We start from the raw sequence: 14,238 nt of genomic DNA on the forward strand, positions 1-14,238 counted from the left end.
TGGCAGATACAGAGCAGAAATTGATCCCTTTGCAGCACTTATGAGTGCTAATTAGTTGGGATTATGAAGAGAAGAGTCTGCAGGCAAAAAAGTTGCCAGAGAGACTGCAGTAATGGCATCATAAGCTGCTCTGCTACTGGCCAGGAAAAACAAAATTTGTAAATTATTTATATCTTTCCAAAAATGAGTATAAAGGGTTTTACTATTCATACAGTGCTGATAAAAATTTTATGAACCCAAAGTATAATGAGAATTGCACATTCTTGATATAAGAAGACATTATGACATGAAATTATACTTATCTGGTTTCAGGCTAAATATCTGGCTTATGCTTCCGGAAAATACTACATGTTAATGGACAGTTTTTGTGAATTTGCTCAAGTGTGTTATTGACACTAGGTAACCATTAAATGCTGACTACACTGATTGGAAATAAGAACAGTGTGATTATAATATCTAACTATTACAGATGGATACCTAAGAAAACGGTGCTCACCATTTTGCCTTTTAGGTGATGTATGGAGAGTTTTATATATAGATATATAGATAGATATACACTCATGTCATTTTTGCTTTATTATTGGACCTACCTTTTATTTTTTCTAGTTTCTTGAGGATATATTGGTTTTAATTAATTTGGAATTGTTTAATGATATCCTTATTTAATTGAACCAGTTTCTTGTGCAATAAAAAGGGTAAAAATTAAAGTTTCATGTTTGCTAGGACACAATGTACAGAGTAGAAAGATTGACTAATTTGGAATGTGTGTGTGAAATAGTAAATGTGCTCCTAGTTTCCTAGCACAATTAATTGGCTAATTAGAGTTTTAAATAACTATACTGTACAGTACTTCTATTCCGCATAACACCTGACCAATTCATTGTGAATTACATAAAGAAGACTGGATCAAAACTTTGCAGGAACTACAATAAATTTCAAAAATAAAACGAAATTAAACTCCAAAAAAACGTATCAGATAGCCATGTTTTTAACAACTTACGAAAGGTTAAGTAATTCAAGAGTGCGAATTTCCAGAGGCATAAGATTCCAGAGTACTACAGCCTGATAATATAAAGAAGAATTGAATATAGATTTTTATCTAAGCTGTCTGATTGAAGGAAACTGTAGCAACATCAATTTATACATAGAATAAGAGGAATTAGAGCAAATTTGCACAGTCAGTAAGATAGAAAGGGGCTAACCCAGTTTAACACTTTGTAAACAAAAGAGCAAAGCTTATACTGAGCCCTGGCTTCAATTGGAAACCAGTGAAGCTTCCCAAGAAGCGGAGTAGCAAATTCAGATCTAGAAACTGAAAATATAAGACGTCCTGCAGTATTCTGTACCAATTGTATTCTACTCACTAATTTCCGTAGACAGCCAACAAATACAATATTACAATAATCCAATCTGCTTAGAACTAATGCTTGAACCAGCAATGTAATTCAGCAAATCCAAAAAATTTTCAAATTATTCTTAATTTACACCTAGTAAAGAATGATTTACTATGTGTAAATCAATAAACTATCCACTTCAACTCCTAAGATTCGTGAAGAGTTCTCAGAAACAAAAGAATCAGTTCCTATTTGAAAGTTATGTGGAAAGTTATCCACTTCAACTCCTAAGATTCGTGAAGGGTTCTCAAAAACAAATGAATCCGTTCCTATTTGAAAATTATGTGGAAAGTTTAGACACTCCGGTCCCAGCCATAGAAACTTAGTTTTTTCTCGATTTAGTTTTAAACAATTAGTAGTAATACAATTATCAATGTCTGACACAACCCATCTTGCTATTCAAGGTGGGGTGGCCCAATCTTTAGCTGTTGGTAACAATAAAGTGATGTCATCCACATAAATATAAAATGATATTTTTAGCCGCTCAAGCTCCATTCCCAAAGGTTGGAGCAACAGATTAAAGAAAGGGAGAGATGTTGCAGATCCCTGTGGCACTTCACAACCAGGCCTCCAACAGATGCAAAAACAATTTACCCTTTTCACCATATAACTACATACTGCCAAAAAAGCCTGTAAACCAAGAGAGCACCGTCCCACCTATTCCCAACTCATTCAGACAAAAAAAACCAAAAGATCATGATCGACCAGATCAAACGATGAGAGATCGAACTGAATAATAGTATTTTGCCCCTTGTCCAACAAAGGAGCCAAGAAACACCCTGCAGAGTAGACTTGCACACAAAGCTTGTGTCTAGTATCCTGCTTAAAAATATTTTGAGCTTAGTCTTTACCATAACCATTATTGGGAAATCGTCATGTCATAATCAAATTTTAGAGGAAGAGGAATTGATGTCACCACAGGGAATGGCTGCCTAGGAGGAACGCTCTGGGTAAAATTCCCCTAAAGTAGCTATAATTTGGCAGTCACTGGCACCAAAAATGCAGTATTTGGTCTCCTTGTATGTTACCATCAATCATGCTTAGAAATGAGTGAAAAGGGTACAGCGGTTGATTTATCCAGTTTTGCTTACTTGGGGGTGGCGGGATCTAGTGCCATGAGGGCAGAGTTAGATACTCATAGGATTGCACAGCTGGCATCTCAGTCTCTGGGCTCACAATCCCTGGACTTGTTTGTGTTCGGAGAACCGTCTATAGATCCATCGAGTGAGCCCCTGCAGGAAATCCACGACTAGCTTCGGGAGATGAAGACGTACATTAAAGTGGTCTGGAAAGAATTAACCACACTGGAAGTGAACTTGTGCACCGAAATCGCAGAGCTGGGACAGCGAGTGGAGGACATGGAGCAGTACGTGGATGAATGTACAGAGGCGCTTCCTACTGTAGAGACTCGGCTCCAAGACTCCCAGGCTGCTAATCTGTCTATACTTGATAAAATAGATTACATGGAAAACAGAAGCAGGCACCAAAACTTATGTTTTGTGAAGTTCCAGAAATCCCTGCTTATCTGGACTGTGACCATGTTGTACAGTCTATAGCAGGGGCACTCCTTGGTGTTGAGGGGTCCACAGTACAATTGGACAGAGCTCACAGAGCATTGGGAGCACCCCAAAACAATAAACTTAAGTGGCTTGCTTTACAAATTACAAGGTCAAGGAACACATTTTGCAGGCAGCCAGGAAAGCTGGGATTTATATCCTATAGAGGTGTATCAAGACTTGTCAGGAGTGACTTTAAAGTGCTGCTTGGAACCAGGACCCATTACCCAACAACTGAGAGCTGCAGGTGTCCCTTACAAATGGTGCTACCCATTTACATTGCAGTTCTATAAAGATGGCAAGCTGCATCAGGTCTGCAAGGTATAGGAATCACAACAGCTTTTCCCAGAGACAGGTGATTCATCGCTAATGCAACAGTCTTCCACCTGTAAGCCCTCTTGCGGCTCTCTTTGCAGCCAAAATGGCAACAAGTCACAAAAGAGGTAGCCATTTGAAGCTACTAATATTCATTGATGCTTTGCCTACCGTCACTGCAACCTGACAGCCTTCAAGTTTTTAGATTAGAACCTGTGAAGATATTTGCTGGCTCTGTGGGAGTTGAACTAGAGCTCCAGAAATTGGACATTTATTTGGTTGGTTGGTTGGTTGGTTTGTTGGTTGGTTGACTCTGCTTGTTATGCAGGAGATTCCTCATGTTATACCTGTTGTTACTTTATCCTCTTTTACACTATCTTAGCTATAGTGATGTTTTACCACTAACATCTGCCCGGTGACTGTGACATGGTTTGGGGAACAAGCACTATGGTGAACATTTCTTCTGCTTGATGGTGGGCTTTCTCTATTGAGCAGAGCCTGCTGTGTTCATTATTTGGAAGGGGGAGGGGATTGGGGTTGGATGGGAAGGGGACTAGGGTCTTGTATAGGGTTACAGAGCAAGAGGTGGGAGCAGGGGAATTATGGGATGAGGGCACTATCGATATTGTCTCTCCCCTGGGCATACTTAGGATTTGTTTTTTAATTTCACCCTGTTTGGTAGATGTGCAAGATAACCTTGCTCAGTTATAATGTTAAAGGTTTAAACTCGCCAACTAAAAGGCAACTCCTATTCCATGAACTTGAGAGGACTGATGTAGCAATAGTATTTGTTCAAGAAACACATTTGCTATCTACTCATGAGAAAATACTGTCTGCATAAGAAATATCCCATTATATATTTTGCCTCTAATACATTGCAATGGAAAACCAGAGGGTTATAATAGCTTTTTGTATGAAGCACCATTGGCTAATTCACAATGTGGTGAGAGATAGAGAGAGGAGATACCTACTCCTTGTAGTCACACTAGGATCTTTGGTCAATACACTGCCTAATGTTTATGCCCCGAATGAAGATCAAGGGACCTTTCTGTAAATCACATGCTCTTAACATATGTTCATGGTAGTATTTTATTGGGAGGGGATTTTAATCTAACTTTGAAATCAGTCTTGGATAACTCTTCTCAGAGTATCTCCTATAGCAGGAAGGATAGGCAAGCTTTTTAAGGCTTGGTTTTTTTTTTTTTACTCACTGGGGCTTGGTAGATCTATGGAGGACATTCTTCCCGGAGGGGCGGAAATATACCTACTACTCCTCGGTATATAAATCTCATTCTCATATTGATTATTGGTTTGGAGATTTACTCATTCAGAAGAGGGCAAAGGCGCTTCAGATATGATCCCGGACATGGTCCGATCATTCTCCCCTGCAGTTAGAACTCGCTGTAGAGGTGTTTCAAGGAGGCACAAGGTACTGGCATCTTAGTGATGAGATTTTGCAAGATCCATTATTGTGAACCAGTTAGAAAAGGTTAATACATACAATGTAATGATAATGGTGAAGTTGACCCACTTATGCTATGGGAGGGGCATAAAGCTGTCATGAGGGGGAAACTCATTGCTTTGCAGGCCCATCTAAAGATTATGTGAGAGAATGTGGAGCAGGATCTCCGGACAAGGGTAGTTGCTTTGGAATCTCAGGCTAAAAAGTGAGATGCTGCTACTTCAGAAGGGGATGATCTACATGCTCTCCGGGTGGAGCTTTGTGCATTGCAGCTAGCAGAGTGGTCATTAAATTGCAGCAGATGCAACAGACACACTTTGAATTTGGTAATAAGGCAAGCAACCTCTTAGCTCTTAAGCTAATAGCAGCGCGGTCGCACATAAGCTCCATCCAGGTGACAGTGGGGTTCTCCATACCTCAACGGCAGGAATTCAGGAAACTTTTGTCCGTTATTTTGAGCGGTTTTACACACCTGATATCTCCCCCATGGAGGAGGAAATATAAGAAATAGAATCTTATCTGTTACCTCTTGATATTCCTAGGATATCTGTGTGGGAGAGTGATAGTATATCCCACCCAGTAAAATTAGAGGAGATAATTTGAGCAATTAAAAACTTACCCACAGGCAAGGCTCCTGGACCAGATAGATTTCCAATAAGTATTACAAATGCTTTGGGAGGCATCTGGCTACATTACTTCATCATGCTTTAAATTTTTTGGAGTAAGAAGGCACTTGCCGGATTCATGGAGACTGGCAGCTATAACCATACTCCTCAAACCGGGAAAAGATCCCCTGATTTTTACCTCATATAGACCTATTTCCCTATTAAATGCAGACTAAACGTTTTACCAAAATAATCACATGGAGGGTCCAGCGCGTGTTACCCTCTCTGATTCTCTTAGATCAGTTGGGGTTTGTGGTTGGACAGCAGACTTATGATGATGTTCATAGAGCTATCCTTCTTATCCAGCAGGCCCACATGGCTCAGATTCCAATGATGCTCCTGTCATTAGATGCCGAAAAGGCATTTGACAGGGTTAACTGGCCTTTTTTGTTTATCATGTTGAATAGAACAGGATTTTCTGGCTGTTTTCTTACCTGGCCAGCCCAGATTTATACTCAGCCAGAAGCCTGTTTCAAAATAAATGGTACTTATACAACTCCTTTTTTTATTACATAGGGGGACCTGACAGGGCTGTGCGTTATCCCCACTGTTTGCTGTTGTAATTGAACCTTGAGCACAATTTATCTGACAGCATCCCAAAATAGCTGGGCTTCGTTGGGAAGCGGAGGAATATACACTACAACTTTTTACTGATGATGTTCTCCTTACCTTTACAGATCCTGAATGGTCCCGACTACATTTGGATGGAGTGTTGTGACTCTGTGGGGCCTTATCTGGTTTTTAAGTAATTTTGAAATTTCAAATGTTACCCTGATTAGGTGTTCTCATTACAGGAAAGGTTTCCGCATTGGGCTCCCTATCATATATGCTGTTTGGGTATTGATCTGACTTCTAATGCACTTGATTTTTATGCTGCTAATCTCCCTGTTAAGATGGAGGAACTGTTTGTGGGAGGGCCTTAATATTTCCTAGTTGGGAAAAATAAATGCAATTAAGATGATGCTCCTGCCAAAGTTGCTGTATCTATTTATGGCTTTGCCCCTCCAAATATCCATGACCTTTTCAGCATTTAAAATGGAAGGTCTTTCGCTATATTTGGAATAAAGGACCCCAGTGCCGGATTTCTTCCTTTATTTTCAGGCTGCACAGCTTTGTATTCTGACAGCCTGGTTAGCACATTCTCCCAAAGTGTAGATGCAAATGGAGCAACACTGGATGGGCTGTTCCGTGGCTGCTTATTGCAGAGCTCTTAAGCTGTATTAAACAGGTGCCAGTGGGTATAGGAGGCTCTCTTCAGACCTGGTACACTATATGGAAGAAGTTCTTCCACTGGAATGTGTTTCTTCCAAACAAGCTATTCGATATGCCCTTGGATTTTGGATGAGACTGGAGGATGGGATGTATTTCCAATGGGAAGCTAAAGGGCCGTGACTTTGGGTCAGATTTGGGAGGAAGGGGAAATTTATTCTTATCAAGACCTTCAAGAAGAATATGGATTACTTCCACACCAGGTCTTTCATTATGAGCAAATTAGAGATTGTATCTTAAGGAAAGCCTGAAGAGAGATTAGTTTAGATGAGACTCCTTTAGAGAAAGCATTGCATGGTAGTGGTGGGCGGGGCTGTATTTATCATCTCTATCAGGCCTTGCTCTTGGCTTATTCGCCTTTGGATCCTTATATTCATCATCGGGAACATGACCTATGGGTCACGTATGAGAAGAAGAAATAGGAAATGAGTTTTAATTTCTACTTTATCCATCTATCAGTAGTGCACTAATTGAAAATGGACACAAAACGATGTGCCGTTGGTATTATATACCGCAGCACTTGTTGTGACTTTTTAAATGCGGTACAGGAATTTGTTGGTAGAACTGCAGACTGCCAGGGAATATGTACAATATTTGGTGAACTTGTCCCTTTGTCCAACCATATTGGCAGAATGTTCATTCTTTGGTGCAGCAGCTTTTAGGGGCTCTTAAAGATCTTTTGGGTATAGCTCTCACAATATAGTTTGGCAATTAATTTGTTTACAGCAGCATGCCTAGCTTTGGCAGCAGCCTAGAAGGGTTCAACGATACCAACTCACGCACTATATTTACGTAAATTGGATTATCTTTGATTAACAGCAATTAAAAATGACCAACCTACAAAATTTCATAATATCTGGGACTGCTATTGAACATAGAGGTCAAACCCACAGAACCAAGTATGATTGAAACTCTGCTTACTTGAACTATTATCTCCTGGAGCAATGCAAGGATAGACTGAGTGCTTTTGTCCATGAAGTTGCAAAGAACTCCACACCACCATCTAAAGAGTTGCAGGATTCTTCTACTGCTGTAATGTAAGGTTGTTGCATTAGCCATCAAGAAAAAAAACTGATTGGGAATGGTGTTCATTAGGGAATAGCTAGGAAAAGATGCATGCCACATAATTCATCAAAGAGCATCTTGATGACCCATAGGAGTTCTGGAATAATGGTCTCTGAACAAATGAATCAAAAATTGAATTTTTTTTGCTTACAATAACAAACATTTCTTTGGCAAAAACCAAACACTGCCCTCTACTACAAGATGGTGAAGAAAAGATTTCTTATTTTGTGTGACCAAATCAGAGTCCAAGCTTAAATCCTATTGAAATGGGGAAAGCTCTGAAGTGAGCTGTTGTGACTTGTGAAGGCTTCCTTGCATAAAGTTTCTATGGAAGAATGGGTTAGAATGTTTCAAGGGTGATGTCAGAGACTGATGTACAGTTACAGGAAATGTTTACGTTATTGCAACTCAAGGAGGGGTCACCAGTTACTGAATGAAGGGTTCCCATATGTTTTCACACAAAGTGGCTTATTTTTTAATCCTTCTGTTGAATAAATGATCAAATTATAGTTCTTTTGTCAGTTATTTATTCAGTGCAGTTACTTTTCTCTCCTGTTAGGGTGTAGAGGATGTTCACAAACTTTTTCTCAGCACTGTATTTCCCATATTAACTTTGTCCAATTTAAAATAAAATATTTTCTTAAGATAGAGCACTAGATTGAGAATTCAATCACAAAAGAAAAATCCCAAAAGAAATAGAAATGTTGATGAGAATGGCTTTCTGCAGTGATTCAGTTACAAAGATGATGTGAAGTTATAAGTAAAACTGGTTATGCACAGAGAAGGGCAGGTTACCATTGGCTTTAGAAAATTATTTATTTACTCTAGCTGCTGCTGCTAACATGCAAGCTAGAATTTTAGAACTTGCATTGATTCTAGAAAAGCATATGGAGAAAAGCCAAATATTGACATCCAGTAGCACTGAGAAAAGGCTTCATAAAGCTCTCCCTGGGAATTTGTAAAGCTACTCGCCTACTGGCTTCTTTCATTCTTTAAGAAACTGTTATGTTCTACAATTACATCCAAAAAATAATATTAACTGGTTTATGGACTTTTTTTAAACATTCAAGAATACATTTTCATGCCATTCTGCTTTAGTATGAATGGTTCACTGAAATCATAAGAACGTAAACACCAGTTGAGTGGATAATTCATTACAAATTATTTATTTATTGCATTTGTATCCCACATTTGCCCACCATATGGCAGGTTCAATGTGGCTTACATATTGCTAAAAAGGCGGTTACAAAAGTATAATAAACGCTTAGGTTGATATATTAGCATATTGTGAGAGAGGTTAATATTAGTGTTTTCCATTTCTGAACTTTTCGTGATGTATGGTGGTGTGGGATTAGGCAGATCCAGGGGGGAAAGACTTCTTGAAAAGATGTGTTTTTGGTTTTTTTTCTGAATTGTAGGTACTTTTCTGTGAGTTTCCGGTCTTTGGGTAGTGAGTTCCAAAGTTGTGTGCCTATAAAGGAGAGGCTGGTGGCATGTGAAGATTTGTATTTTATACCTTTGCGATTGGGGTAGTGAAGGTTTACGTAGGTTCTTGCTGTTCTAATCACGTTTCTTAATGGTAGATCGATAAGTTCCGTCATGTAATCTGGTGCGAGTCCGTAGATGATTCTGTGGACTATTGTGCATATTTTGAATGTTATGCGAGCGTTAATAGGAAGCCAATGTAAGCTTCTTAGGAGGGGTTTTGCGCTTTCGAAGCATGTTTTTCTCAAGATGAGTCTAGCAGCCATGTTTTGTGCTGTCTGTAGTTTTTTTATGATTTGATCTTTGCAGCCTGCGTAAATACTATTGCAGCAGTCTAAATTGGTTAGCACCATGGTTTGGATCATGTTGTGGAATGAATCCCTGGGAAAGTAAGATTTTATACGTTTGAGTTTCCACATAGTGTGGAACATTTTCTTGGTTGTGTTCTTAGCTTGGCTTTCTAGTGTTAGGTTGCAGTCAATTGTTATGCCTAAGATTTTCAAATGGTCTGAGATTGGGAGGGTTTGAACCCTGTGCGTTAATTGCCAAGGGGGGAACATTATTGAGAATGAGACATTGGGTTTTATCTCTATTGAGTTTTAACTTGAATGCCGATGCTCAGGTTTCCATGATGTTCATGCTGTTTATTATTTCCTTGGTGATTTCTGTGGGGTTCTGTTTTAAGGGAATATAGATGGTGATGTCATCTGCGTAGAGAAATGGATTGAGGCCTTGTTTGGATAGATATTTAGCCAGTGGTGTCATCATTAGGTTGAATAATGTAGGTAAGAGCGGTGATCCTTGTGGTACTCCACATTCCGCTTTCCAAGATGAAGGTATATCTGAGTTTGAATTGAACAGTGATCCTTTGTTTTATACTTGTAAATAGTGCCCAAGCATGGGTGCCAGAAAAAAACAACACAGGTCACTATTCTACAAAGAGCACTCCAAGTTGAGCTCTCTCTATAGAATATAGAATAGTGCTTAAGAGCCCATTCCCATGCCAAAAACTTAGTATAATTGCTAGCACCTAACTCTTGGCTTATCCTACCCTCACGCCGTAAAATTTCATATGATTTCACTCGATCACAGATATTTAGTTTCATTGCGTCCACTCTTTGGAATGCTCTTCCTTTAGCTCTCCATCAGAAAAGCTCATACACTAAATTCAAAATAGATCTCAAAACTTCCTATCTTTCCTTATATGATGTGTATTTCTTTTCCCCCTTTGGAAATTATGTAAACTGCTCTGAAAGCTGTCTTATGGGTGGTATATCAAATCCTAATAAACTTGAAATGCTGTATTCTGTAACTCCACACACAAAGTTTTGGAATGCCCCTACAATGCCCCTGGCCATGCCCCTTTTGAATTGCACGCTAGAGGATTTAGGTCTGCAGGGTGTTAGAATAGCATGCAGGAAGATGTATGTGTAAAATGTAATTACTGTCAATTTATTGCTAGTTAATGGCTTATTAGCTAATGTATATTCTTATTACAGCTATGAGCTTTGGTTCAAGGCCTGACTTTGGTTCAGGATCTAAAATAAGAGAAAACCTTATAGGCCCATGACTTTAACCTGAACTCCAGTGTGACTGCAGAACTCATGATCTGTTGTGACACTCTCATGCAGCAGAATAAGGAAGGGGCATGAGTGGAAAAAACAGAGTAGGATCGTTTAGCAACATTGTGGTCACAGATGTTTTTGGAAAAACAGAACAAGATGGTTTCTCAGGAAGATGGCTTAGTCTTCCAGTAAAAGCTAGTCTATTGTTGACCTTTCCAGTAAATACTAATCAACTCATTACCATAACCAATCAGTGTTAACCATTATATTAGCATAGATCCAATAAGGTGTGATTACTGTCATATTACCTGTATCCTGAATGGGCATATAAAAATGAGTGTACTTCCTACTTCAATGGAGAGAGACAGCCCCAGCTGGGCTGCTCTCTCACATGAGAAACCAATCAAATTGTAAAGTAATCAATTGCTTTCTGATAAGTAACTTTGAGTCTTTTATATCCACTAATTGGCTTTGGCATTGAAGACTCAGACCCAGAGAACACCTATGGGTAGTTGTGGTGCTATATTCCCATAACCAATTGATTGTACATGTTGCTTGTATATTCTTTGGAGTCTCAGATATAGAGGTAGTTCCATGTAGCTATACTCTGTACTCTCTGTGAGATATCACTGATCTGTTAATTGTACAAATACTTGATAAGGTATCTAATAAAGAGCAAACTGATGCAGCCTTGGGTGGTTTATTTCTTCCTAAGTATTAGTGGGTGGTCCACTATATTGGGAAGGGTAAATACACCTAAAATAAATCACTAATTAATTTGTGCAGATCATCTTGAAGTCCCAGTTCTTAGAGCCAAGCCTTTCTGTGGGTAACAACTATAACTGGCTGTTCCCTGATTTTGTTATTCAAAGAGATGCTAATGAGTGATTCTCAAGACAGCTACAATAGAAAAGACAGGAATAATCTGATATGTTAAAGTTCTTCATATTTTTACATTTTTATTTACATTTGAAATACTTAGACATGGCTGTGTTTTACTGCCTACTTAATCTTCTGTCTGGTCCTTAAAATATTAACAATTTATTCTGCAGGATGGGAATTTTACCAAACCCTCATACAAAAATCAGAAACCTGACAAAGTGGTTGTGACTGGACAAACAGTATTTGCTGATTTTGGTAAGCTTTTAATTTTACTTCATAAATTTTGATTGTTTTTTAAATAAAGAATTGTGTGGTTTCATAGTCATACTGACTTGGATTGTTTTATTCTTGTCAATTTACAAACCATATCGACTTTGGAAAAGTGGTGGACATTTTATACTGTCATTCTTCAGGCTCTTAGTCTGAATAGTAAACATAAGCGCCTTTATACTATGCTACATTTTACTGATCAGTAGACATTATTGTAGGCCCATTCTTGTCTCTCCTGCATTAAAAAGGCAGCCATCTTGGTAAAAATCCTGTGTTATCTGCCTAATGTAGGAGTGGCATGATCTGGGTATGCCATGGGTGGACGGAGGAGTGGCCAGCTATGACCTCTGGTTTACAGTTTGGTACCAATTGCTAGTTGTCATGATTGCCAGCTGGAAAAAAAAAGGTGATAGTGCCTACTGGAATGCTCTCCTGCAGCACCTCAAAACGCAAGTGGACCACATCCTCTTCAAGAAGTTGCTGAAGACTTACTTCTTTGCTAAAACTTACTCCCAGATTTACTCTGCTGATTGATGTACCCTTCATGATCCTCACCCTGCTTAGTTTCCCATTGTCAGCTACTGCTCCCTCTGTCTATTCTCTGTCCTCTTGCAATATTTTCATACATTGTAAATTTTTCCTAATTTTCTGTGAGCCACATTGTGCCTGCACGAGTGGGAAAATGTGGGATACGAATGATCCATAAATAAATAAAATATAAGTCTCTGGTGAGGCTCTAATTAGAATACTGTGTGCAGTTATGAAGACCGCACCTTCAAAAAGATAGAAAACAGGATCGAGTCGGTCCATGATCTCTGTCATGAAGGGTATGTGAACAGACGTGTAGACCTCCTTTAATTATTTATTGGGATTTATTAACCACCTTGATGAAAAGATTCTCCCAAGGCGGAGTACAGCAGGTACAGTGTAACAAAATTTACAATTAACTGCATAATAATAGTAAAATAACCAAGAATAAACATAAATACAGTAAATGAGGTAAACTTGAAAACAGTAAATTGAAACCAAAGAATAGAACTACCATGAAACAGTATAAAAAAAAAGCATGTATACTCTGGAAGAAAAGCGAGAAAGAGGGGATATTATGGAGATGTGTAAATGTCTCCATGGCATTAAGCTACAGGAAGCGAGTCCATTTCAGTTGAAGGAATACTCTGGAATGAGAGGGCATAAAATTAAGTTAAAAGGTTGTAGGCTCAAGAGTAACGTAAGGAAATACTTTTTTACAGAAAAGGTGGTGGATATGTGGAACGGCCTCCTGGTAAAGGTGGTGGAGACAAGATTGTATCTGAATTCAAAAAAGCATAGGACAAGCACATGGGATCTCTTAGGGAGAGAAGGCGATAGTGGATGGGCAGACTGGATGGGCATTTTAGCTTTTCTCTTCTGTCATGTTTCTATTGTCCCTTAGCATGCACTAAGCTTTAGTAAAAGGGCCCTTAGCCTTTTACACAGATACACCTGTTTATCTTGCATCTATTATTCCATATAGTCCATTGCATACCCAGAGATCTTCTCAGGCTAATTATCTTGACTTACTACTACTACTTATCATTTCTAAAGCGCTACTAGACGTACGCAGCGCTATACACTTGAACATGAAGAGACAGTCCCTGCTCAACAGAGCTTACAATCTAAGTAGGACAGACAGAACAAACAAGAGATAAGGGAATATTAAAGTGAGGATGATAAAATAAGGGATCTGAACAAAGTGAATAAGAGTCCCAAAATACAACAAGGCAAACGATCTGCAAAATCCAATATGGGAAAGAAAGCCAGCAGATCAATGTCACAACAAAAAGATTTTATTGAAGATACCGTGTATGAACAAATCGCCCGACACAGGCCGTGTTTCGCCCACCTAGGGCTGCGTCAGGGGCTACAATGAACAAATATATAATAATTATCATAGATCATATTAAATAAAATATAACACACATACGAGCATAATATATCAAATATATAAATTGACAAAAAACAATAAAATATGGAATATTACTAGGTGTACATAGAGAGTATACTAGAATAATTACATGAATAAACGTATCACTACGCACTGTCCAATATAAATAATATATATATACATGTACATAAAAGAGCATATATAAGAAAATATATATATAAAAGAAGTATATATAATGCAACAATTGTATGACAGTGCATATAAACATATATATAAAAGCATAATAAAATCTGACATCACGTAACAGCAAAGCAAGGGCACTGGTATAGGTTACGAACTTCAATACGAATATGTATTAAAAAATTTATAAATGAGATAATAAAAGG

The 14,238-nt window shown here is 38.5% G+C and overlaps 1 protein-coding gene across 1 annotated transcript in view; it reads left to right on the forward strand.

Annotated features, from left to right (window-relative positions):
• ITFG1 (integrin alpha FG-GAP repeat containing 1) overlaps nt 1-14,238 on the forward strand; it is a 312,588-nt gene that overhangs the window by 108,227 nt on the left and 190,123 nt on the right. Inside the window, exon 8 of the mRNA XM_030204383.1 lies at nt 11,829-11,913. Within this exon, the coding sequence (XP_030060243.1) occupies nt 11,829-11,913 (85 nt within the window). The remainder of the gene's footprint in view (nt 1-11,828; nt 11,914-14,238) is intronic.

This window comes from Microcaecilia unicolor, chromosome 5, assembly GCF_901765095.1.
Source record: "Microcaecilia unicolor chromosome 5, aMicUni1.1, whole genome shotgun sequence".
In the NCBI taxonomy this organism is placed as follows: Eukaryota; Metazoa; Chordata; class Amphibia; order Gymnophiona; family Siphonopidae; genus Microcaecilia; species Microcaecilia unicolor.